Source organism: Muscardinus avellanarius, assembly GCF_963383645.1.
Source record: "Muscardinus avellanarius genome assembly, chromosome: 8".
In the NCBI taxonomy this organism is placed as follows: domain Eukaryota; kingdom Metazoa; phylum Chordata; class Mammalia; order Rodentia; family Gliridae; genus Muscardinus; species Muscardinus avellanarius.
The window spans coordinates 16,423,429-16,450,034 of NC_137794.1; the positions used below are offsets into that span (position 1 = coordinate 16,423,429).

A 26,606-nucleotide genomic window follows, 5' to 3' on the forward strand; every position below is an offset into this window, starting at 1 on the left:
TCTACCAAGCCCTGCTCCTTAGGAGTGACTGAAACATGACTTGTGCATGACAAGTAACCTCAGGGAATATAACTCAGATCTGAAATAAACAAATTAATAGCTTTGGCCTGCTGCAGGCTCACCCAGCTGCATGTTTAACTCTGTGAACTCAGCAGTCTAAGGGAGGCAGAGTCCTGGTGCCTCCTGAAACCATCAGGGCTTTGGCCAGGGTCACTGGTGATTACCTACATAGTTGAAGGGTTTGGCAGAGAAACTCTGGATTTTGACACATTATTTCATAGTGTATAGCTTTCTCAATGGGATAAACGCTAAAGTGCACATTTTAAGGTCTTATCTCAAGGATTAGTTTCATTCTCTTTCAAGACTTAACTTCATTACCATAAAGTATGAATGCACTGAACATTTGGGAATAGCCTGCTTAGTATTTTAAACATGCCGCAGAGTCAAATTCTGAATCCAAATTTGCTTGTATAATGCTAATGCCAAACAAAAAATAAAATTCCTTAATGTATGCTTATTGTAAAATAAATTTTATTTAGTAATAAAGCAGAAAAATATTTATACTGACTCACATTCTGGAGCCCATGCATATTTCAAATTGAATAGCAAGTGGTCACTTTTTCTCAGATTAGTATTAGAATGAAAATTTTAATACACGATCCTTGGAAAGACAAATATCTGACAAGAAATTTTTTGCTTTTATTTTTTCCGTTTTTGATACAGGAAATTGAATCTAAGAGCATTCTATAATCCTAGCCCCACCTTTTTTTAATCTGCTTATTTTGAGATAGAGTCTCACCAAGTTGCCCAAGCTGGCCTTAAACCCATGTGATCCTCCTGTTTCAGCCTCCCAGTACTAGGATTATAAGCCTGTGCCACTACCTGGTTAGTTATCTCTTTTTTTTTTTTTAATCACAGAATAATGATTAAGCAAAATGTTTCCCCTTTGAAAAACATGTATAAAAAATAAATAATACAGCTAAGAGCCATAACCCATGCCTATTATTCCAGCTACCTGGGAGCCTGAGGTAAAAGAATTACAAGTTCAAAGCCAGCTTGGGCAATTTATAGAAAATTTGCCTCAAAGTAAAAGAAAAAAAATTTAAAAAAAGGGCTGAGGATGTAGCAGGGATAGAGCATGCCCCTGTTTTCAATCCATAGTGCCCCAAAATAAAAATAAGTGGAATAAGGAGCATCCCCAATTTTTATTTTTATTGAATTTTCTTGTAAGGTGGACAAGTTTTCTATAGGGCCATTCTTAGCTTCTAGGGAGCTGGACAGGTGACCCAAGAGCAGCTGCTATCAGCCTCGCTCAGATGTCCTTATAACAACTACATATAATGAAGAAAACTCATTTGCCTTTTCTAAAATGCCTGGCATAAAGTATACTCAGCACTCTTGAGCCACAAAAACCATGCAGAAGGCCTCCATCACGACTTTGCCTAAAAATTTCATAGTAAGATTTTAAAGGTAACACTCTCAGCCCTTGCTCACAGGCATGCTGCTGCACCCGCCCCACCGAATGTCCAAGTCACAAAACAGGCCTTTCTTAGGGAATTTGGGTAATAATTTTTTTTTGAGTCTTTGTCCTTTGTTTTTTCTTCTTAACTAATGAAAGCTTTTATTTATTTTTATCAAAATGACCCCTATACTTCCTGGACAGGACAGAGTGGGCCAGTCAAGCAGGGTCTTGCTGGTCCACAGTGAGAGGCTTTGAGAAGTCATCAGAGAAGATTTTACAGAAGTCTCTGGAGAGAGTGCTAGTTGAGGAAAGGTAAGTAAACAGGGAGCACAAACATGCTGGCTCAGCACGACAACACAGATGTCACTGAGATTCTGCCTGTGGCTTCTCTTACCACCTCCCTCCTCCATTCCTATTTCCTTCTGCCTTATTTTATTTGTTGCATTATTTCCTAATCTAGATTTGAAGGGAAGAAAGGAGAAATATTTCAAATGCCCTATTTCAGGAAAGTAAGTGGAGAAGACTTTAAGCCAGACAACTTCAATAATATATCAAACAGTATATAATTTCAGTGCACCATAAATGCATAAAATTTTCATTTAATTAAAAAAGAGTATACAAGAGAAGTCCTGGGTGCTAGAGTATCTGCTGTAAAAAAGCAGGATTCTGACTTATATGCCCCCTCTCTCTCATCTTCCCTATGTAGGGAATCACTTCTTAAAATTCCCAGTTTCTCCTACCTTAGAGTTAAGTAGAAGGGGAGAGGAGAGAAAGAAGTAAACAATTAATAAACAAGGGGGTAAAGGATTATGCAAAATGAAGATAAAATATTGAGAATCATTAATGATACAAAGGAAAGATTAATTGAAGGGTCAGTTTATTTAAAGAATTAGACCACATACCTTATTTATTTTCCTTGGATTTCAGTTACACAAACAATCACATAAAAAATCTTTTAGTTTTGAAGATTATTCATGTCACAAATATACCAAAAGATAGATGTGACTGATGGCACACCTCTAGGGAGGGGGGGATAACTCACATCACAGAAGTGTCCCAGAGATCAGATTTAAGCAACAGAGGAGTGCTAAAATGTCTCATATCAGAGGATGACAGTATTTTAAAATACGTACTTACTCAAGATCTTATGTGAAAAGTAAATCAGATGACTACATTTTGCAAAAAACAATTAGAAGGCTACAGCAGGAATACAGAGCCTCTTGATAATGGTAAGATGGAAGAAAGGTGGCAGTGGGGCTGGAGAAATGTGAGTGGATTTAAGATGCCTTTAGGAGGTAAGACCAAACAGATCCAGGGATCAAGGGACATTCAGCTTCTGTGTATGCAGCAAGACTGATGTTCCATTTAGTTCCAATAAAGAGTAAAAGCAGATGCTAATGAAAAGAGAACTGAGGTTGAGGTTTTGGAGTCTGAGTTACCTTAGGGATATTCATATGAAGATATCAGCTAAATCACTGACTACACAAATGTGGAGATCAAGAAAAGATACCAAATAAAAATGATTTGTGGGGAAGTGAATGGAATTGAAGAACATTATGCTAAGGGAGATTAGTCAGTCACAAAGTAAAAAACTAGATTATCTCCCTAACATGTGTCAGCTAGGGAGAAAAAAAGCTCATAGGAAAAACTCCAAACAAAGGAGGAACCATAAATGAACAAAAAAGGCAAACTAACTGGGATATGGGAGGGGGAAAAAAGGAAATTCCTTAATTTACATATTACACATTCACAAACATCAAATTCAATTAGTAAGCCAAACATGAGAAGGGAGGACAGAGGGAATGGGGTGGGAATTGGGGAAGGGCAAATAAGTGATATGAGCATGTATACCTCCACCATCTTGTTCTCCGATAAGATGTATGTCTACAATGCACCAATTTAAAAAAATGAAGGCTTGGACTCTAGAACATTTTTAGCAAATAAGATTCTGAAGATCGTGGTAGGTGAGATTCTCAAGGATTGGTACAGAGTAATGTAAGGGACCAAGGCCAAAATCACAAAGTCTATGCCTTCTACCTCATACACAGGCTTCAAGCTCACTAGGGTTGCCTCTGCTCAGGACATAGCAAAATATGCAGATATCATTTTATCTCCTTTGTATTGTTGTTACTGGGATTGACACCAGGGGCATACTACCCCTGAGTCACACCCCCAGCCCTATTTTACTATTTTTTTTGAAACAGAGTCTTACTTGGTTTTTAAGGCTGGGCTCAAACCTGCAATTTTCCAATCTCAGTCTCTCAAGTACTAGGATTACAAGCATTTGTTACTATACTTGGCTCATTTTACTCAATTTTACTGCTAAGCTGTTATTCTTTAATTCATGAATATCATTTATATAATACAAAACATTTTCCTCATATAGTTGTTTTTAAAATGCACAGTACAAGCTATTCCCAGATCTGTCTTTTGGTTTACAAAAATGTAAAAGTTCACATAAATTATTTGCAAGAAGGATGAAAATGGGAAAGAGAAATGTTTTTGCATAATCGTTCCATTTTTGTGAAGACTGAAGTGCTCTATCGACTGGTATATGACGAAATCCCATCATATTTTCTAAGTACATGATTGGATTACTCTCACACATGTGGAATAGGACAGCAGCAATTTCTGCCTAGTTAAACATATTATTTGACAGTAGAAATGGGTATGTTAATTTCATGCATTTCCCCGATGCATTTCACATGGTTTAGTGAGAAACAATTTCATATATACCAAATAAAGAATCTTAACAATGCCCATGATGTAATTGTATACTTTACAGCTCAGGTGCAGAATCATTATATGAAGAATATCTTAATTTCATACCATGTGTGATACAAATATAAAAATGACAAACATGCAAAAAAGTGTACCAAGCTCTACTATGTGCTTTTTGTGTATCTTCTAGTACATATTTTTCATCAACCAGGAACTTATTTTTAACAGCCAAATTCAGAGAGAATTTTTGAAGATGATATTAAATCTTATAATACACATTTTTTGACTAATTCAATAAGCTCATATTGAAGCAAGCAATATATAATGGCCAACATGAAAATGTGTCAATAATAAAAATGGCAGGATTAGTATAAAAGTATTAAATAAAATTATTTTAATACTTTGAAATTGGATTTTGATAATCAAAAGTATGAAAAGTACTCATGAAATTGAAGGATTTTATTTGATGAAGGTTAAAATATGTATTGGCTTCTCTGGAAATTTAATTTTATATTAAAACTTTATCTTAAATATAAATTTTAATAGAAATTAAATTTTCCATACTAAAATTTTATCTTAAAATATATGTTCCATTTTAACCTACAATTAGTGTCATATTTGAACTGCCGTCAGAAGGAGTACAGTAAGGGTAATACTCTCCTAAGTATTTTTGTTAGATTCTATTTCTTGCTAATGTCTTAAAACCAGAAAAGTATAATTAGATTTTTCTACCATTGAAAGTTACTCTTCAGCTGCGTGTGGTGGCGCATGCTTATAATCTCAGCATTTGGGAGGCTGAGACCAGAGGATCGGGGTTCGCAGCAAGCCTTAGGTACTTAGTGAGGCCCTTTGCAACTCAGTGAGACCCTGTTTCAAAATAAAGAATAAAAATAGGGCTGGGGGTGTAGCTCGGAGGTAGAATGACCCTAGGTTCCATCCCCAATACCACACACACACACACACAAAGAAGAAAGTTACTCTTCTAAAAATAATTTTGTAGCCCGTATAAATACCAATTAATATTTCTTCCATTAGGTTAAACATAATACCTTACTCTAAAGAAAAATAAAAATGAGATAAGCTAAGAACAACATGGGCATAATTTCTATTTTGATATTATACAATGAAGCCCTGTTGCTATTGACATAAGTGATAAAGAATTTTGTGAAGCTTTGATACTTGTCAGGTAATTTGTTCAACAAATACCCACCTAACTGCATAACAGAGAAAATTTCATCCCCACTTAGTTATGTGTAATTAAAAATAACTTATATTCTGGGATATTAGGTAGTAGCAGTTCTATTTCTGAGAATATAGAAGTAAACAACATCTACTGCAGGGGATGTACTTCTGTGATTTAATACAGAGTGGACTATGGAAAATAAATCTAAGGCATAGTACATAAAATAATAACATTTAATATAAATATTCATTTCATGGTTTAATATCAGGTAGAGAATTTTAATTTCCCAATATACAACATTTCTTTACCCCCATCCCAATTTCCAAACATTTGAACAATTATATAGGTAAAGAACAATGGTTCAGAATTAAACTTAAATACAGACAGATAAAAAAGTATCAATAAGCTGGGTAGACATAGAAAATAGCATTCATAGCTAACTTTCTCCTTACAGTTACTTAATTCTCTGAACCTCAATTTTATTTGTATGTAATACTTATTCAACAGAAATACTGAGTGGATTAAATGAGGTAATAAGAATCACAGAGGAAATGTGTCTGATACCTGGTAAGTTGTCAATGCAAACTTTTGTTGTGGTGGTGGTACTAAAGGTTGAACCCAGGGCACTCAATGAACCACACCCCAGCCTTTGTTTACTTTTTAAAAATTTGGGACATGGTCTTACTAAATTGACCAAGCTGCCCTTGAACTTGTAATCCTTTTATCTTTACCTCTTCATTATCTGGGGCTTGTTCCACTGTGCCCAACAACACATAAGATTTTTTTATTACCATTAATCATTCCTTCCTTTCATGTACTTACTCCCTATTTTTATTAATGTATTAATATTTTCCTTGCATGAATGAAATTATTTTTATTTTCTCTACAGAAATAATTTTAACTATCAAATATGCTAAGAATGTGGCACAGGGTGGGTACTCCCTCAAAGACAATGTTATTAAATGAAAATCCAGAAGAAATTAATTTTACATGTTCTGACACCATACCAAGCTTGCACATTTATTCTCTTGGGGTAAAACCCCAAGATATGTCAGCATGTTCATGTTGAGCTAAACAACATTGGGGATGAAGGTGTGAAAGTGTTTAGGAAACTCTTCATTGTTTATTGTTGGACGAAAGTGTTGGACAAAAGTGTTGGACGAAAGTGTTGGACGAAAGTGTTGGACGAAAGTGTTGGACTCACAGGTCTATCTGGTTCAAAGTTCTATTATTTCCTCATTGTTGTTATACTGTCTCTCCACAGCTCTCCTTAGTAACTAAAAACAACATTTGATCATGCTGTAGTTTTTGTATTTTTATTGGTGCATTGTAATTACACATCATATTTAGGTTCAGTGTGATACAAACATACATGTCCAGAGCACTTTTTGTGTTTCCCTCTGAACAGATTTCCCTTCAGAAAGAAACTCTACAGGCAAGAAAAGAGGCCAGATCTAAAACATCAGTATGAGTTAAGGTTTCTTTCCTGAGGGGCTCTGACAGTAATCATCACCTCTGTTTTAGTCAGCATTCTCACTTCTGAAATCCAAGAAAGCTGACAATAACTGAAAGGAAAGAGATTTCTTTGTGACAGTTCTGGAAATTTTAGGGGTTCAATCCATTGTAGGCTAGAACAAGTCTGTGGAGCTCAGGGCATAGAACAAAGAGGGAGAGGGAGAGGGGGAAGGGGAGAAAGAGAAGGAGAGGGGAGGTAGGAAAGAGGAGAGGGAGAACATGAAAATGAAAACAAACAAGAGCTCTACTCTCACAACATGGAGGTCAGACACAAGAAAGCAAGCAAGGGGAGAAGGGACCAGATATAACCCTAAAGGTGACACCCCAGGTACTGCTCACCACCAAGCCCTGCCTCCAACATGGCTGCCTGGTATCCATGAAGTCTAAAGGGGCATTCTAAGTCAAACCCTAACAAACCTGGATCTTATCTCTGCTTTTCTCAACCCTGCATCCCAAATAACCACCTCTCCCTATTTTTCCATATGCTTGTTTTTTATACCTTAGCTACCAAATCTTAAAGGAAACTTAAAAATAACCTTACATCTTTTATGAAAATTCATTAAGACCCAAAGTTTATGGATTCATCCCGGTATAAGAGCATATTTGGACAATTGTTTAATGTATAGCATTTTTGAGACCAGTTATAGTGTCTTTTTCATTTTCTTATTAATGATTGCTAAGTGAATATCACAGAGATTCAATATATATCAAAGTTGGCATGGTGGCACATACTTGGAGTCTCAGCTATTCTGGATGCTGAGGCTGGAAGACTGTTTGAGTCTGAGTTGTAAACCAGCCTGGGTAACTAGTGAGACCCCAACTATGAAAAAAAAAATAAACACAAATGAACAAAAAAGTCTCTTGGATGACTGAATGAATTGATTGGAATATCCTGAAAGGTGATATGCAGGCTGTATAAGCTCGTTTTGAAAAGGTCACATAATGGCCAATATACTCTACTTAATAAACATGGGTAATTAAATAACAGAGCCATAACAAGATATTCAATAATGAATTGAAAGTGAGTTAACCTTTTAACTTCACTTTAATTTGAAAATTTTGGTTAAATGATCAAGTAGGCTTCAACATCAAGTAAAATTTCCTCCACAACTATTTTATTTTTATAGTTGAACCCTCTGGCAAGTAAAGCAGCTCTGATACAGCCGCAGTGGGGCTCTCTGAGGACCTATGAGGTTATAGCCAGGACCAGGTCCTACACAGCATCTTTGCTGATCATTGACTGATTTGAGTATCACTTAGTCTAGGCTTGCCTGGCAGGGTGGATAGGATTTGCAGGAGAAAGAGTCAAGGGTGATTCCTTGGATTTTGGTCTGAGCAGTAAATTGATGGTGCTATTACCAACTGAAACAGCTGCAGGTGAAGGAGATGTGCAGTGAGAAAACCAGCTGAGTCTGAGATATCTAGATATCCCTTGTAAGGAAGTCAACTGGGGAGCTACTCTCTTGCAGAGAGGTCCGGAATGGACCATGAGCTTATTATATGTTGTATAAAATCATGCCACAGATGAAAGATAGAGAACAATAGTCTGGATGATCCATTAAGAAGTTGTGTAAGAGATGAGAAATCAGCAAACTAGGCAGAGAAATGCAATTATTTTATTTTATTTTTTTTATGGTACCAGGGATGGAACCCAGGAGCATTCTACCTCTGAGCTACACCCTCAGTCTGATTTTTTATTCTCTATTTTGAAACGGGGTCTCACTGAGTTGCAAAGGACCTCACTAAGTAGCTGAGGCTGTCCTCAAACCCCTGATCTTCTTACCTCAGCCTCTCAAATGCTGGGATTACAAGCGTTTGCCACTACACCCGGCTTCAACTATTTTTTTTTTAAACAAAAGATAAAAATAAATCATGTTGTCATGGAAACTAAGTAATGACAACTTAACAGTGATAGCTCAAGTAAAACCTTATTTCCAGTAAGTTCTTTATTGCTGCAGATGACAAAAACCAAGCACAAGGATAAGGTTAAGGATCATAGTTTGATGAGAAAAATAAAACACTGAGTTGCAATATCTCATTACTTGATCCAGCTATTCTATAATGCAGTGAAATTTTTTAATCAATAGAAGTATTCAAAAACATGCTGATGAGTCACCAGTACCATAGAAATCATTCTAGAGTTGGGTAGTTCTTAACTCAATTCTTTAACTGTAAGTTTCAGGTTTAATGACTAATGTTTTAAAGGTAGTTAGATTTTCCTCTAACTTATTTACATTATAAAATCATTCATTTACTTGTGGCTTCAGTATTTGTCTTAGAAATGTGTTTCCCCAATGAAACATGATACAATTGCATATAACTCAAGCTAGTACTTTAATTAGCCATTTATACTTCTTTTTAGAAGTATTTATTCAATACAATTACCTATTTTTTTTTTTTTTTGGCAGTACTGGGGATGGAACCAAGGGGCATTCTACCTCTGAGTTACTGCCTCCAGCTCTATTTTTTATTTATTTTGAAACAGTTTCACCGAGTTGCAAAGGGCCTCACTAAGTAGTAGCTGAGGCTGTCTTCGAACCTTGATCCTCTTATCTCAGCCTCCCAAATGTTGTGATTACAAGCATGCGCCACCATGCCCAGTTTGTCCATTTTTATTTATTTATTTTAGTTCTTTTTATATTCTATATATTAGTCCTCTATCAGAGGAATAGCTGAAAAGATATTTCTCCCATTCTGTAGTATCTTCAGACTTGTTTCCTTTCTGAACAGCAGCTTTTTAATTTTATGCCACCCCATTTATTAATTCTCAGTTTTCTTTTCTGAACTTTAGGGGGTATATTGGGAAGTTTCTACCAATGCCTATGTGTTAGAAAGTTGATTCAGTGTTTTCTTCAAGTAATAGCAAACCCCGGGTCTTATATATAGGTTATTCATCTTCAGTTGACTCTTGTGCAGGGTGAGAGATACCTACATAGTCTACATATTACTATTCAGTTTTCCCAGCACCATTTATTGAAAAGACTCCCTTTTCTCCAGTGTGTGTGCTTTGGCACCTTTGTCAAAATACCTATGATTGTAGCAACACAAATCACAATTGCCAAATTATGAAACCAGTCTAGGTATGTATCAATTCTGAAACTGTGGTATAAACACACCATGGAATTTTACTCAGCTGTATAAAAAGAACAAAATTATGTCATTTGCAGGAAAATGGACAGGACTACAAAATATTATGCTAAGTGAGACTGGCCACTCTCTGCAAGTGAAGGATTGTATGCTTTGTCATATGTGAAAGCTACAGAGAAACTGGGCAACAACAGGTCTTCAGGTAAATGGGAAGAGAGACCAGTATAATATTGGAAGGGAATTTGGGGAGGGAGGAGTAGAGTGGAAGACAGAGACCTGATGAAGGAAACAGTTCAAATCATCAAATCATGCAATGTACATTTATATCACCCAAACTTCATTTTTTTAGAGAATTACAGTAACAGTATATTAAAAAAAGAAAACTGTGAAACTATATAAATAACACTTTTTTTTTTACAAGCTGATTATCTTAGGTATTTTTCCAATAGCAGATAGCTGAGTGAGTCATGCTAAGTAAAAAACATGTCTGGGATTTGAGAAAGCAAGAGAGAGAGAGAGAGAGAGAGAGAGGGAGAGGGAGAGGGAGAGGGAGAGGGAGAGAGCATGCTAGCACAAAGGAGCAGAGAGAGAGGGAGGGAGAGAGAGAGGGATGGAGATGGAGGGAGAGAGAGAGAAAAGAAGAGGGAGGGGCAAGCAGACATCATGGCAGAAGGGAATGACTGATTAAAACAGATTGAAGATCCTGTAGATATGGGAAAGAAGGAAAAATTGGTCTTATTTCAAGAAGAACAAGGACATATTTTGTGAGGGTGTGCTAAGCCCATAAAAAAGACTGTTGGGGGATGAAGCACTCAAAATTCCAAATTAGGAAAATATAGGCCAAAGTGAGATGGAGACAGAAAGATTAAAAAACTGAAAACTGAAAAAAAAAACACATTTAACATACATAGTATGGGCATTAATTAAGAGAAAGCACCATCAGGAAAGAGAAGTACTAAATATGTAAATTTCATTTCAAATTCCAAAAATTTGCTAGAAAACAGGGCTCTATCAGGAGTCATTCTATTGGAGAGAAAATGCAGCCTATATGTACTTTGAATTCCCTTTTTCTTCCTTCTCACTGAAAATGTGAATCTGAGTGTTATACCATTTTCTCAATTGAGATTTAAATTCACAGTTGAGAGACTAGGAAACTGATATGAATGAAACTGAAATCATAAAACCCATCAAATCCTCTCTTCCATTTCCTTAAGGAAAATAAAAAGCAATGCTGTGCAGTGGTCTCTGTCTGGCCAAGATGAAACAGGTTTAAGTTGTAAGCTACATAGTGGCTTCCAGAAGACTATGGTGCTTGGAAAAATATAGAGGTGTTCTCAAGTTTGAAAGTGGTTATGTTTGGCTTTGAAATGTGGTCACGGTTTCCATAATTTGTAACGCTGGACCTCTATTAACTATTCTTAAATGATCTTGATAGTTACTTAAAAAGTTAGAAAAATGATATGCACCAAGGATTTGGATTGGGGTATTTCATTTTCTGAAGTACAGAAAAGGAAACACAAGGTTTGTGGGAGGACCTGGCCAGTTGCAACTGTAGATGACACCTAAACAGACACAGAAGACAGCCCCTCTCTGGGACTGTGTAGAAGGAGAAAAAATAGAAAGCAACTGAAATGCTTCTGAACATATTTTGGAACTTTAATTTTCTGCATTAATCTACATAAGGAATTGATTCGAAAAAGCAGCGCAGGGGAACATGGCTGTGTTTGATCTTAAAAGGGGACAAATGTGGGGCAGATCTACACTCCTGGCAATATACTGCTTTAAAAAGATGGCAGTAACTGAAGTTGAGAAATAAAAAAGGGGGCCTTGGGGCAAATTTAATTGAAAAAACAGGTCTGATATATTTCAGAGGATTTTGAAAACACATCAAAAGATATTTTTAAAAGGCATTTCGAGGATGAATTGCTCAGGTGAACAAATAGGTACAGTTGCAAGCAGTGAACAGACATCCTCTCACAACTGGAAATAATACTTGTACGGTTCCTCTCATGCTATTCCACATTATCCAGACTTGTGATAGGTATACATTTTATATGTCTAGGGTAATGAAACAGAAGGCAACTCCGGCCATGTATGTATGCCTTGGTTTCTTAAGTCCTATAAGGTACTTGTTTGTTGCAATACAGAAAAATATGGAATTTTTCTCATTTCTCCAAGGATAAAAATTGCCTTCATTAATATCAGATTGATACCCCAATATATATAGTTGCTTTGCATGTCAACACTAAATCATGATGTAATCTAGTTGAAGACATTTTGAAATGCAACTAAACTCCATATGTGTAGCCTGCACACTCCAAACAACTCAATATAACAAGACAGGAATAAGTTTACATATGCATAGGCAATAACAATGAGCTATGACCAAGGCTGCCTGCCAGAGACTGTGAAATGATTCTGACTATAATATGCATATAAGTCAGAGATATTAAAATTTAGGAAAAAATGTGTATTGTACTATGATATATAGGATTTGTGAATTTAGAGAAAAAGAAAAATGGTTAAGGATGGGGCATAGTTCTCCCACATGCACATGAATCTCTTAGAAATACAATGTCACATGTTGATATATAATCCTTATCCTTTGAGGCTTAATTGTCCTTTAACACAAATCCCCAAAACATCTCTTGTTACAAATATATTTTTAAAATGCCCATTAAAATAATTTAGTAGTGTGGCATATTTTTCCAGATTAAATCATTTAACATGAATCACCAGAGCTAAATTAAATCATTTTTAAAATGCTTGAACAGCATTCTACTCGTTTCTGTAATATAAAGCCTTGAACTTCTTTCAATTCCATGTAGTATCAAGTGAAGTCAAATTAACGTAAAGTAGGAGGCTAATTGAGACAAAATCTATACAAAAAAGGTCATGTAGTAAAGTCATGAGAAGGTCATTTTCCCAAGAATTTCCATAGTTATTTATTGCCCTTTGTTTGAAAGGACGGTGCCATTCACAGGGTAATTACTGGTTCAAACACAAAGCAGGAATCAAAGGAATAGATTGTTCTGAGAGAAAGTTGTAGAAAACAGGTCCTTCTCCAGTGTACTCCTCAGGGATAAATCAATTTTTATTATAAAAGGTTAAACTTTAAATCCATAACTATTGTTGTGCTCTGCTCAATGGCTTATAGTATCATAACACACCACACATTTTACAACTTACAAATGTACATCAAATACAACTCAAGTTTGGTAATCATAATCCTATCTCTATTTGATATTTTTGTAAGAAATAGACAATAAATTGGTTAGTTAACTATATATTTAATATCCTTACTTCTATCCCTTCATAATAAAAATACAGATTAAACATGAATCAAAACATAATCAAGTGAGTGTGCATATTTGGATAAACTGGTGAATCAATTACATGATATCTAAATTATTAAGATAAGTAATTGTGCTTCTTATATGCATAGAACAAAAATGGTATAGCCTTCAGCTGAAAATGGCCCTTATGAATGTATTTTCAGAGTTTTCTTGCCTGTCAATATGAGTTTTTATATACTTATGCAAAAAAGCTTTACATATTTATTTTATATAAGGCAATGAATAAAATGTCAAGTCATGTTTTTTTATTGGTTTAATTCAATGAGAACAAAGCTTATATTGCAGTACCTTCGGATATTGCTTGACAGGAATCAATACTCGTTCTGAAAGCTTTATATTTTTGTTGCTGATGACATCAAGATATTTCTTTTCTTCATCTTCTTTTTTTCCATCAGAACCTTGAAATTTTTCAATTTCTGAAAAAAGTGACAAGAAAAAAAAGTGAAATGTAAAAATCTCATCAGAAATATGCTGATTGTTTGTATTATTTCTCTTTTTGGAAGGAATCTTAAAGTTTGAATGTTAAAGGGCCTGAAACAGAACTTGCTAACAGCTGTATGAATATGGCTCCCTGTTTGGGGAGACCTCTATGAACTAAAATTAGCAAGTAATAATGGAAAATGGGACTAAATTCTGTGAAACATACAAGGTATTTGAGTAATTTTCATCAACTCCTAAAAAAATAGGGGGGATATGCTCTTCCACTATTGAAAAATTTCAATTTTCAAGCAGCAATAAATATAACAAAATTATTTTTATAGAAGTAGAAAATACAACCTTAAGTTTCATATAAAACTAAAACAGACCCACAAATAGCCCAAAAAATATGAAGAACAAAGGTAGAGGCATCATAGGTTCTTATTTTAAACTTATTATAATGTTAAAGCAATAAAACAGTATAATACTATCATAAAAACAGATGTACAATCTGACAGAAGGATAGCAGTTTGTAGGCCAGACTTGGAAACTTAGTGAGGGCCTGTTTCAAAATAAAGTAGGTATGGGGTGTAGCTCAAAGGTAGAATTCCCTGGGTTCACAGCAGTAACACACACACACACACACACACACACACACACACACATACACACACACACACACACACACACACACACACACACACACGAGTCAAAATTGAATCCTCCCATATATGGCCAAGTAGTTTTTAACAAGGGCGCCAAGCACACAAAAATGGAGAGAGACTATGCGTTTTCCAATATATCAAGTTGGAAATACTGGGAATCCACATCAAAATAACATAATTAGACTTTACCTAACATTGTACCACATAGAACCTAAAAATCAATTAAAAACAAACACAAGACCTAAATCATAAAACTTGTAGAAGAAAACAGAGGATAAAAGCTTTGACTGCAATCTTGACAATGATTTCTTAGGTATGACCACAAAATCACAGACAACAAGAGTAAAAGTAGGAAAATGGAATCTATCCATAGAAGTCTCTGTATAGGAAAAAAAAAAAAACAAAAGGCAGACCTACAGAATGTGAGAAAACATTAGCAAAGCCTGTATCTGACAAGGAATTCAAATAAAAAATATAGAAGCAATTCCTATAACTAAAGAGCAATAAATCAAATTGTTAATTTAAAAATGAACAAAAAACCTAAACAGACATTTTCCCAAATAAAAAATATATATGAAAAATAATCAGAATTACTAATCATCAAAAAATGCAAATCAAAACCTCAATGAGATATCACTTCACATTTGTTAGAATGCTACTATTAAAAATAAAACTAAACATAACAAAAAAGTGTTAGCAAGGAGATGGAGGAGGAAGGAACACCATACATTTTTTTGTAGGAATGCAAACAATGCAGCCACTATGGAAAACATTGTGGTGGTTCAGCAAATAATTTAAAATGGCATTACCTTATGGTCCAGCAGCTAAAGTCTGAGTGGTTTTGTCTGGTATGGTAACTGTTATGGTAATATGGTGAAATCCCTATTAAGAGGTAATGGTTTGGGGAGGTGATTTAGTCAGGAGGCTAGGACTCTCATGATAAAAGAGGCCCACGTGAGCTCTTCTGTCTTTTCTGCCAAGTGTGGACACGGTGACAAGGTGTCATGGATCAAGGAATATGGGCTCTCACCAGAAATCAAATCTGTTGGTGCCTTAACTTGGTCTTCCCAACCTCCAGAACTGTCAGAAATAAATTTCCATTTATAAACCACAGTCTGGTATTTTGTTAAAGCAGCCTGAGTGGACTAAAAAATCACTTTAATGTGGAAGCCAAAAGGATCACTCCCTGGAAACAGAGTAGACTCGTACTTAACAGGAGTGAGGGGCACAAAAAAATTTTAATTCTGAAGAATGAAGAAAGATCAACTATATAGCAAAGTGTTTACAGTTAACAATAGTATATGTATAGTGAGAAGGAAAAATCTGATATTAACCATTTTTATGACAAAAAGAAAGATATAAGAAAAAAATTTTGAAGAGGAATGATATATTTATGGCATTGGTTGCAATTTTAGGTTCAAAGGTATATACTCATTTCCTAATTTAGCAAAATGTACACATTACATATACTTTGATATAATATGCCAATCAAATCATAATAAAAGATTTTTGGTTGTGGTTGTCTGGGTTTTTTAAATAATTTTATTGGTGTAATTGATTGATTATATACATCATAGTGGGATTTAAAGGATACATTCATTTATACACACATCTCTTGGTGTGGTTGCCTCCTAACCACATCCTATTGTTTCCCATACATGATAGAAAGGTTGCTTGTGATACCTTCACATATGGATATATTATTGGTTCTGTTTCCTTCCTCAAGCCTCTTTTTCCTCTCTCCCTCTCCCTCCTGGTTCCCTTCCACTATTCCACTGGTCTCTCTTCTCATTTTCATTAAGTCCCTTTACTTTCCTATTTCCTCTCTACCTTCCATATACATACATACATTTTTTATATATAGTATATTACCCTTGCCTTTTGTGTTTAAGGAAAGGAATACAGAGAAATGGGAGACAAAATGGCCTGGAACAATGAGTCACACTGTACTATTCTTGCATATACTGTCACAAGCCTGTAATCCCAATACTTTGGAGGCTGAGACAGGAAGATCACAGGTTTAAGAACAGCCTCAGAAATTTAAAGAGATACTGTTTCAAAATAAAAATAATGGAGAGGAGTGTATCTTAGAGAAAGAATGTTCCTGGATTGAATTCCCATGTGTGCATGTATACCTCTACCATCTTGGACCTCATTAAAATATATGACTACAATACACCAATAAAAAATTTAAAAAAAGCCAGGCATGGCGGTGCATGCTTGTAATCTCCACGCTTGGGAGGCTGAGACAGGAGTATTGCGAAGATTGGAAGCCAGCCCCAGCTGGCTTAAGAGACCCTGTTTCCAATAAAATATAAAATAGGTCTGGAGTGTAGCCTGGAGGTAGAAGGCCCTTGGGTTCCATCCCCAGGACCACCAAATAAATAAATAAATAAATAAATAAATAAATAAATAAATAAATAAACAAACAAATAAATAAATAAAATAAATTTTAAAAATTTTAAAATAAATGAAAAGAGTGCTTTCTTTTTTTATTTTTTATTGGTGCATTGTATTCATACATCTTAATGGGATACAAGACTTGAGTAGACATACATGCACATATCACCCAATTAGCCCCTACCCAATCATCACGCCATTTCCTCCCCATCCCTCTTTCCCATGCTTGGCTTAGTGACTGACTTTGATATGTTTAAGTATATCATGTGCTTTAGAGAGTATCCTTCTTCCCCCTTTCTAACCCCTCAGTTAGGTTGCCTTATTTGCTCCTCTACAGAATCTCCTTCTTCTTTTAGAGTTCCTCCTGTTACTCATTTCTCCTTAGCTTTCACATACTCAGGAAAGCATCTAATTTCTTCTTTTTTGTGTATGGGGAACATATTGAAAATGGCATACATTCAGACTATGCTTGGTACCCTCCTCCCTTCCCCATCTCCCCTCCCAAAAATGAGTATCCAGGTTAACCATGCTATATTTATATTTTTACACAAATTCAAGTGTGCTTTATTTTGCTAATAATATTTTTAAAATATCTTAATGCATGTCCTATATTTGTAGCTTAGTATAATCAATAGCTTTAACTGTAATTTAATATCAGTTCAAACTTTGTTTTAAACTCTTTCAAAATAAAACTTAAATTTTAGTAAAGGGGACATTATTTAAATATATTATTTTGTATTAATTTTATTGGTGTAATTGATTGATTATATACATCATAGTGGGATTTAAAGGATACATTCATTTATACACACATCTCTTGGTGTGGTTGCCTCCTAACCACATCCTATTGTTTCCCATACATAATAGAAAGGTTGCTTGTGATACCTTCACATATGGATATATTATTGGTTCTGTTTCCTTCCTCAAGCCTCTTTTTCCTCTCTCCCTCTCCCTCCTGGTTCCCTTCCACTATTCCACTGGTCTCTCTTCTCATTTTCATTAAGTCCCTTTACTTTCCTATTTCCTCTCTACCTTCCATATACATACATACATTTTTTATATATAGTATATTACCCTTGCCTTTTGTGTTTAAGGAAAGGACTGAAGTCACTGTGTTTTGTTTTGTTTTGTTTTGGTACTAGGGATTGAACCCAGAGACATTCTACCTTTGAGTTACACCCCAAATCTACTTCATTTTTTTTTTTATTTTGAAACAAGGTCTTACTGAATTGCTGAGATTTTAAATTCCTGAGGCTGACTATGAACCTGTCATCTTCCTGTGTCAGCCTCCCACATACTGGGATTACATGCATGTACCACCATACCTAGCATGAAGTTAATTTCTTAACCCCTGTGAGTTTTTCCTGCAGTCAAAATTTATACTTCCTAAACATGGAGTGATAAATATTTAATATAGGCTTCTCATACACTTGTTACCAGTATTTTTCTAATATCCACAATACAGATTTCTTCAGATATTAGGAACACTGTTCCCTCCAAAACTGATGTATTAGGCTGTATCTGTATTTTGATAATTTATAGTTATTTTACTTTGGTTATATTTCATTACTGACACAGTATAGGGATTTTCATTTTTAAACAAATATGACATAATTACACACATATAAAAGGAGAAATCAGAATCTTTTCACACTAAGACTTGGTTATTCAATATATACAGATTTAACATTAAAAATTTCCCTTCATTCAAAGGTTAAATGGAATATTTGTATATTTTAAATAAATATATAGAAAATTAATTTCTCAATTTCCAATGATTTCAAAGACAGACACACTTTGCATGATCCTGGGACTTCACGATAATGTCAGTTATCCTATTATCCTAATCAATAGGAGTCATGACTTCTCCTGAATAACAGCCTACCTTATCTGTAAAGGATTTACCATAGAAAAGTAAGAGTAAAAAGCAAGGAAAAATTATGGGCATTTAGTCTAAAAGACATGCTTGAAGAATCACCAGTAAGCAAAATTATGATAAATCTTGGAGGTGAGACACCCTACCCAAACTCTGTGGGAGTTGGGGTAGAGGGAAAAGAGGTGGCATCTCAGTAAAACATCCTACCATCAAGGGCATGTGCCTGTGCAGTGTGTGCATGTGTGAAAGAGACAGAATGAGTCTGAAGTATTTATCTGATCATATCTTTTCATTTTGTGGTAAATATTTGTTTAATTTGATCTTAGTAATTTTTTGGTCAACAATTTAGAGTGCTTACACTGTACCTCCTTTATGTGTACTAATGCATTTAACAACAAAATTATATAATCAATATTTTTAGAACTACCTATGACAAAATACTGAATATGTTCTCTGGGAGCCTTTTATATAAAAGCCTTCATGCTAATTTTTTTTAAGTAAGATGAAATACATTTTATTCCAGTTGTGCACATTTCTTAATTCCAACAAAAGAGAAGTACATTTAGAACATATGCAAGCTAGCAGATTTTATCTTTAGGGAAATTTTAAAGGAACAAGATATATTCAGTTTTTAAGATTTTGGAAGTAATATTTTAATATAATATATAAACATTTATATAGGTAAGTCACAACTTTAGAATATATTTAAATGAAGGACATGAAATTAGAGTGCGGGAAAATAAGTTTTTATCAATAAAATGTAAACATCCTTTATGTAGTATAAAATGGAATGATTACAGTGTTCAATGTTTTGAAATTTATCCTCACTTAAAACCAAAAGTCAATAGAAGGTTGTATAAAAAAATGTAACCTTGATTTATGGACATTTTAAAAAAGGATTTTAACAACATTACAAAGGATGATTACTGCCTTCTGATAAGAATTCTTCATTCTAAATGGGAAACAATTTCTATTTACACAATATAAGGGGGCAGAAGTTTTCTTCTGCTCCATCCTCAAATTAGACTAATTTAGTCTCTAAGTAAAACTGTTTTCTGTGCTTTGAATTTAACAAAACAGCAAAACCTTTAATGATCAGTGTTCACAGAAGGAAAGGGCACAACAGCCATAGAAAAATTTTCATCTTCCATTTTTTATGTGAAATTTCAAAGATCAGCTAGGCAACTAAGCAAAGAAGAAATAACATATCAAACAGAAGATAGAACACAAAATGGCAAAAAAACAAAAACTGTATTTCAATAATAACCCTAAATGTCAAAGGACTTAAATTACTAATTAAAAGACCTAGACTGGCAATGTGGATTAAAAACATAATTCAAATATATGCTGCTCACAAGAAACTCACAACCAAAGATATTTATAGGCTAAAAGCGAAAGGATGGAAAAAGATATATCATGCTAATGGAGACCAAAAATGGGTTTATCCAACAAAATAGACTTTAAGCTAAAACACATCAGAAGAGACAAAGCAGGGCACTTCCTTTTACTAAAAAAAAAACAAACAAACAATTCACCTACATGTTTGTACCTCAAATGTAGGTACACCCACATTTGTAAAACAAACTCTTCAGGACATCAGATCTCAAATAGATCCAAATACAACAATATTGGGAAATTTCAACACACCACTCACACCACTTGATTGATCTTCAAGGCAAAAGATAAGTAAAGACTCTTCAAAACTAAAGAAAACTATAAACTGAATGGACCTAATAGATATATACAGACTATTTTAAACAGGAACAGCAGAATACATATTCTTCTCAATGGTCCAGGGAACCTTCTCCATAATTGATCATATTCTGGGCCACAAAGTAAGCATGAGCAAATTCAAAAAATTAATTTAAAAAATTACTAATCCAACAATACACAAAAATGCAATTTTTCTTCAAATGCTGTTTGGGGCTTGTGGAATTAAATTTGGGTGCTAAAAGTAGCTTTAGCTAGTAAGTGATTTGACTTGCTAGATGCTTGATATCAAGCAATTTAATTAGCTACAGTCTTATTTTAAGTAAAGCTATCAAATGATAATATTATGAGAATTAGCATTTTGTGTATGGATTTATGGCAGTAATTATCACAGTTATTGGTGCATTGTATTCATACATCATATTGGGGTAAAAAAGTGTGGATTTCTTTTTTCAATGTTTTATAATTTTCTTTGTAGAGATCTTTTACCTCCTTGGTTAAGTTTATTCCTAAGTATTTTATTTTTTTGTGGGAGATCCTGAGTGGAATTGTTTTCTGAATTTCTTTTTCAGTGGATTTATGGTTGGTGTACAGGAAAGCTTCTGGTTTTTTGAGATTGATTTTGTATCTAGACGCTTTGCTGAATTTGTTGATCAATTCTATAAGCCTTTTGGTTGAGTTTGTTGGGTTTTCTAAATATAGTATCATGTCACCTCAAATAGTGAAAGTTTGAGTTCTTCTTTTCCTATTTGTACTCCTTTGATTTCCTTTTCTTGCCTTATTGTTCTGGCTAGAGTCTCTAGTACTATATTGAAGAGAAGTCATAATAGTAGACATCCTTCTCTTGTTCCTGTCTTTAGGGGAAATTCTTGAAGTTTTTCCCCATTTAACATGATGTTGGCGGTGGGCTTACTGTAGTTTGCATTTATGATGTTGAGATATGTTCCTTCTATTCCAATTCTCTGTAGTGTTTTTATCATAAATTAATGTTGGATTTTACCAAATGCTTTTTCAGCATCTATTGAGATGATCATGTGATTTTTGTCTTTGATTCTGTTTATATGATGAATTATATGAATTGATTTTCCTATGTTGAACCAGCCTGCATCTTTAGGATGAACCCTACTTGGTCATGGTGTATGATTTTCTTGATGTGGTTTTGAATGCGTGTTGCTAGTATTTTGATTGTTTTGCATCCAAGTTCATCAGAGATATAGGCCTATAGTTTTCCTTCCTTGAACTGTCTTTATTCAGTTTTGGTATTAGTGTGATGCTGACTTCATAGAATATATTTGTGAGAGTCCCACTTTTTTCTATTTCACGACATAGTTTGAGGAGTATTGAATTTAGCTCTTCCATATAGGTTTTATAGAATTCACTTGGAAAACCATCTGGTCCTGGGGTTTTCTTTGATGGTAAGCTCTTTATTGCTGTTTCAATCTCTTTGATTGCTATTGGTTGGTTTAAATTTTTTATATCTTCTTGACTCAGTTTAGCAAAGTTGTATTTATCTAGAAAGTTCTCAATTTCCTCCAGATTTTCCATTTTGTTGGAGTATAGTTTTTCAAAGTAGTTTCTGATAATCCTCTAGATTTCTACACTATCAGTAGTAATAGTACTGTCTCCTTTTTCATCTATTATCTTCATAATTTGGTTTGATTTTTTTTTTAGTTAGGTTAGCTAGTAGTTTATCTATCTTGTTAATTTTTTTCATGAAACAAGCTTTTGGTTTTGTTGATTTTCTGTATTGTTTTTTTTATTCCCTACTTTAATTTCTGCTCTGATTTTAAAAATTTCCTGTATTCTACTAGCTTTGGGGTTAAATTGTTCCTGTTTTTCAAGGGCTTTGAGATGTGCTGTTATTTATTTCAATATTTTCTGTTTTTCTTATGCAAGCACTCAGTGCTATAAATTTTCCTCTTAATACTGCCTTCAAAGTGTTCCATAGGTTTTGATATGTTGTATCTCTATTTTTGTTTGTTTTTAGAAATTTTATTATTTCACCTATTATGTCTTCTATGACCCATTTTTTATTCAGAAGTGTGGCGGTCAGTTTCCACATGTTTATGTGTTTTGTCAGGTCTTCTTGTAGGTTTTCTTTTTTTTTTTTTTTTTTTTTTTTTTGTGTGTGTGGTACTGGGGGTGGAACCAAGAGGCTTTCTAGCTCCAGGCTATACTCCCAGACCTATTTTTGGAAACAGGATCTCACTAAGTTACTGGGAGCCTAAGTAGCTGAGGCTGGCTTCGAATCTGTGTGATCCTCCTATCTCAGGCTCCCAAGTGTGGGGATTAAAAGCGTGCACCACCACGCCCGGCTTTCTTGTAGTTGATTTCTAATTTTATTCCATTATGGTCTGAAAAGACACAAGGAAGTATGTAACATTTTTTGAATTTGATACTGCTCATTTTGTGGCCCAGGATATGATCGATTTTGAAGAAGGTCCCGTGAACAGCTGAGAAAATTGTAAACTCTGCTGTAGTTGGGTGGAATATTCTATATGTGTCCAACAGGTTATTTGATTAATGGTGTTCTTTAGGTCTGAGGCATCTTTACTGACCTTTTGTTTGGAAGATCTGTCTAATGGTGTGAGAGGGGTGTTGAAATCTCCCAGTATTATTGTATTGGGATTTATGTGTGACTTAATGTCACAAAGAATATGTTTTATGACAGTAGCTGCACCTATGTTTGGGTCATAGATGTTGATTTTTAGATGTTGATTACTGTTATTTCCTTGTGCTGGATTGTTCCTTTTACCAATAAACTAATAATTTTGGGATTAAAGTCTAACTTGTCTGATATCATCACTGCTACTCCTTCTTGCCTTCAAGTTCCATCAGCATGGACTTTGCTCCAGCCCTTTACCTTAAGTTTATTACTATCTTTACTTATAAGATGTGTTTCTTGCAAAAAGCAGATAGATGGATTCTGGTTTTAATCCATTTTGCCTTTTTATTGGAGAGTTGAGTACATTTACATTCAGTATGATTATTGAAAGATTATTTTTAATTCCTTGCATGTTAAAATTTTATTTATGATTGAAATACTGTTTATTCATCTTTGCTTAGTTGTTTGCTGAATGGAAGTTCTTGTTACTCTGTTTCTGGCATGTATTACCTATGTATTTTTTGTAGTTAATCTCTGAGTATTTTCTCTAGCAATGGTTTTGAAGACATAAATTCTTTCAGTTTTTGTTTGTCATTGTCATGGAAACTTCTTATTTCCATCTAATTTGATAGTTTTGCTGGGTAGGAAATTTTTGGCTGGAAGTTGTTTTTGGAATATGTAAGGCCCTTTCGGCTTTCATGACTTGGTTTGGTAAGTCTGGTGTGATTCTAATTGGTTTGCCTCTGAATGTCACTTGACCTTTTGTTTTTTATGTCTTTAAGATTTTCTCCTTGGCTTCTACATTGGTCATTTTGACTATTAAGTGGTGTGGGGAACCTCTTCTCTGACCTTGTCTAAAGCGAGTTCTATAAGTTTCCTGAATCTGTGTATCGACCTCTTGCTCCATATTTGGAAAAATTTCTGCTCTTATTTCTTTGAAGAGATTATTGATCCCTTTGGTTTCACCTTCTTTTTCCTCCTCTATTCCGAATATTCTTAGGTTAGCTCTCTTAAAATGGGCCCATATTTTTTCAATGTCCAATTTCTGCTGTCTAATTGTTTTTCCATGTCATAAACTATGCATTAATTTTTGGAATGATCATCTTCTAGGAGTGAAATTCTATTCTCCATGTGGTCTAATTGATTGTTTATAGTTTGAATTGATGGCTTTACTTCAATGATTGCATCCTTTATTTCTTTCAGACTCTCTCTAAATTCTTTTGAAGGTCCTCTATTATTTCTACAGTTACATTTCTGATTTGATCTTCTAGAGATCTCTGAATTTCTGTGTTATCAGGTTTTGATATTGTGGGGTTGTGGGAGCTCATTGCTTTATTATTGTTCCTCTTTCCCATGTTTTTTAAAGTTTGTGCCTTCTCTGGTTTATTCTCTGGGTCACCATGACTTCACTTATGTTCTGGAGTTTGTGGTGATCTCAGCAACCACTACTCCTTTACTGGGTTGTATCACAAAGTCTCAGACCCATGGAGTTAGTCAAGGCTGTTTGAGACCCTGGGGGCACCAGGATGGGCATATTCCCACAGGGAGCTGCAACTAGGGTGTGGAATCTCTGCCACCACTACTCCTTCACTAGGTTGAACTGCAATATCTCAGACCCAGGGAGTTTATCAAACTGTGGGAGTCTCTATGGGTGGAGCACTGGGATTTCTCCCGTAGGGGCCACAATTTTACTTACGTTTTTGGTGCTTCCTGTCTGGAGCTCTCACTAGTGTGGTGAACTCGCTGCCACTGCTGGAATATGGTGCCACTGCCATGCCTTTGGCTTTGAGGCTGGGGTATGTATTTTCTGGTTTTGAACTCCGCTCTGATGAGCTTTGCTGCTAGAAGTTTCAGATGGTCTTTGTTCTGAAAGAACTGCTGAATTATAACCAATTGGTCTGCAGCTGCTCACTTCAGCTCCTTGTTTACCTGTTTCTCTCTGGAGCCTGGTGCTGTGAGGCAAGATGGCGCTGGTGCGGTCCCACTGCCGCAAGGCAGGCCAGCTTCTTTTCTCCTCTCTAGTTGTTTTTCTAGTCTTCATTTTCTCTGTTCTTTGTATTTATAGTTTTTATTTTTCTATTGGTAGTGTTTCATGGCTATGTAAAGGGCTGATTTTATGGCAACAGAGATCGAGTGTTAGCAGGACTCATAAGCACTGCTTTTCTCGATTGCCATCTTCCCGGAAGCTCTCATATAGTTTTGATATTGCAACATCTCTCTTTCTTCCTCTTTTTTTTGTAATCTCTGAGCAGAAAGTTCATTTTACTCATCTTGATGCCTTTTGTACCTTGTCCAGTGATCAACAAGGAATGAGAGGAAATAATGCCTAAACTTCTCTTTTCAGTCACAGAAAATAAGATAATTTCTCATCACATAGAGTTTAATGATAAGAGGATGATCTTACCTATGAACAATCACAGTTGCAAAACCAGGATCCTGAATAATGGATATATCCCGCTCGAGGTTAGCAGGTGATAATAGTCTAGTGGATGCACAGGTAACTCCCAGAGCATTTAAGGGATGAAAAGTTGTTCTTGAATGTGGAAAACTATTTTTCTCTTTACAGAAAGCCCGAAAAACTATTATGCCTATTAATAATAAATCAGTATTAAATAATTTTCAAATATTAGTAAAATTACATAAGTAATGTTTTGACACTTCCTCTTTTATTTTATTTTATTTTTAAAAACATATTATTGGTGCATTGTAATCATACAGCTTAATAGAGTACAAGCCTATAGAGGCATACATGCATACATCACTCAGCCCTTACCCAATCCCCACCCAATTCCCTCTCCCTTTCTCTTCTCATGTTTGGCTCAGTGATTGACTTTGATATGTTTGTGAATGAGCATCATGTACATTTCCCTCTTCCTCCTTCCATCACCCCCAGTTAGGTCTCCTTATTTGCTCATCTATGGTTTCTCTTCTTTCATCTAGAGTTTGCCCTGTGACCCTTTGTCCTCCCTAACTTCTGCATGTTAGGGAGAGCATCCAATTTCTTAATTTTTTGTGATTGACTAATCTCACTTAGCATAATATTCTCCAGTTCTATCCATTTCCTTGTAATTTGTATTTGACAATTGAAATAGGACAGAGTGACTCCCCAACTTGATTTAGAAATAACCCAAGGATTTGTTTTCAATAATATTAACACAAAACAATGTAGCATTTTAATTAGTACTAGTTCATTTTAATGCCCTGGACTTACTGAAATTGTAAAAATATATGATGCCCAGTCTGTTCAAGCTTCTAGGCTGCTTATTCAAATGCCAATCACTTCAAGGTTCAGCTCATGTATTCTTTTTCTCCATGGAGCCATATAAAATAACCCAAGGAATCTTACTCCCTGCCAACATCATCTCTTTATGTATATATAACATATTCAGCCTATCCTTATAATCACCACTATTAAGGTACTAAACATATCTCTCACTTCAAAAACTTGTGTTCTTTTGTGTATATGTTTGGTTTCTTAGAAATTTCTTTTTTCTTTTTTTGGGAAATACACTTATGATATTTGTCCTCTCATTGTAACTTTAAAGTACACTATATTGTTTTGGGAACTATAGCTGCTACATTCTGGGCAGATCTCTAGAACTGACAGCT

The 26,606-nt window shown here is 34.8% G+C and overlaps 1 protein-coding gene across 1 annotated transcript in view; it reads right to left on the bottom strand.

Annotated features, from left to right (window-relative positions):
* The window catches only part of KHDRBS2 (KH RNA binding domain containing, signal transduction associated 2), a gene marked incomplete at both ends in the record, with an annotated part of 583,702 nt that overhangs the window by 444,759 nt on the left and 112,337 nt on the right, over positions 1–26,606 (bottom strand). Inside the window, one exon of the mRNA XM_080700366.1 lies at positions 13,613–13,740. Coding sequence (XP_080556492.1) covers positions 13,613–13,740 — 128 coding nt within the window. The remainder of the gene's footprint in view (positions 1–13,612; positions 13,741–26,606) is intronic.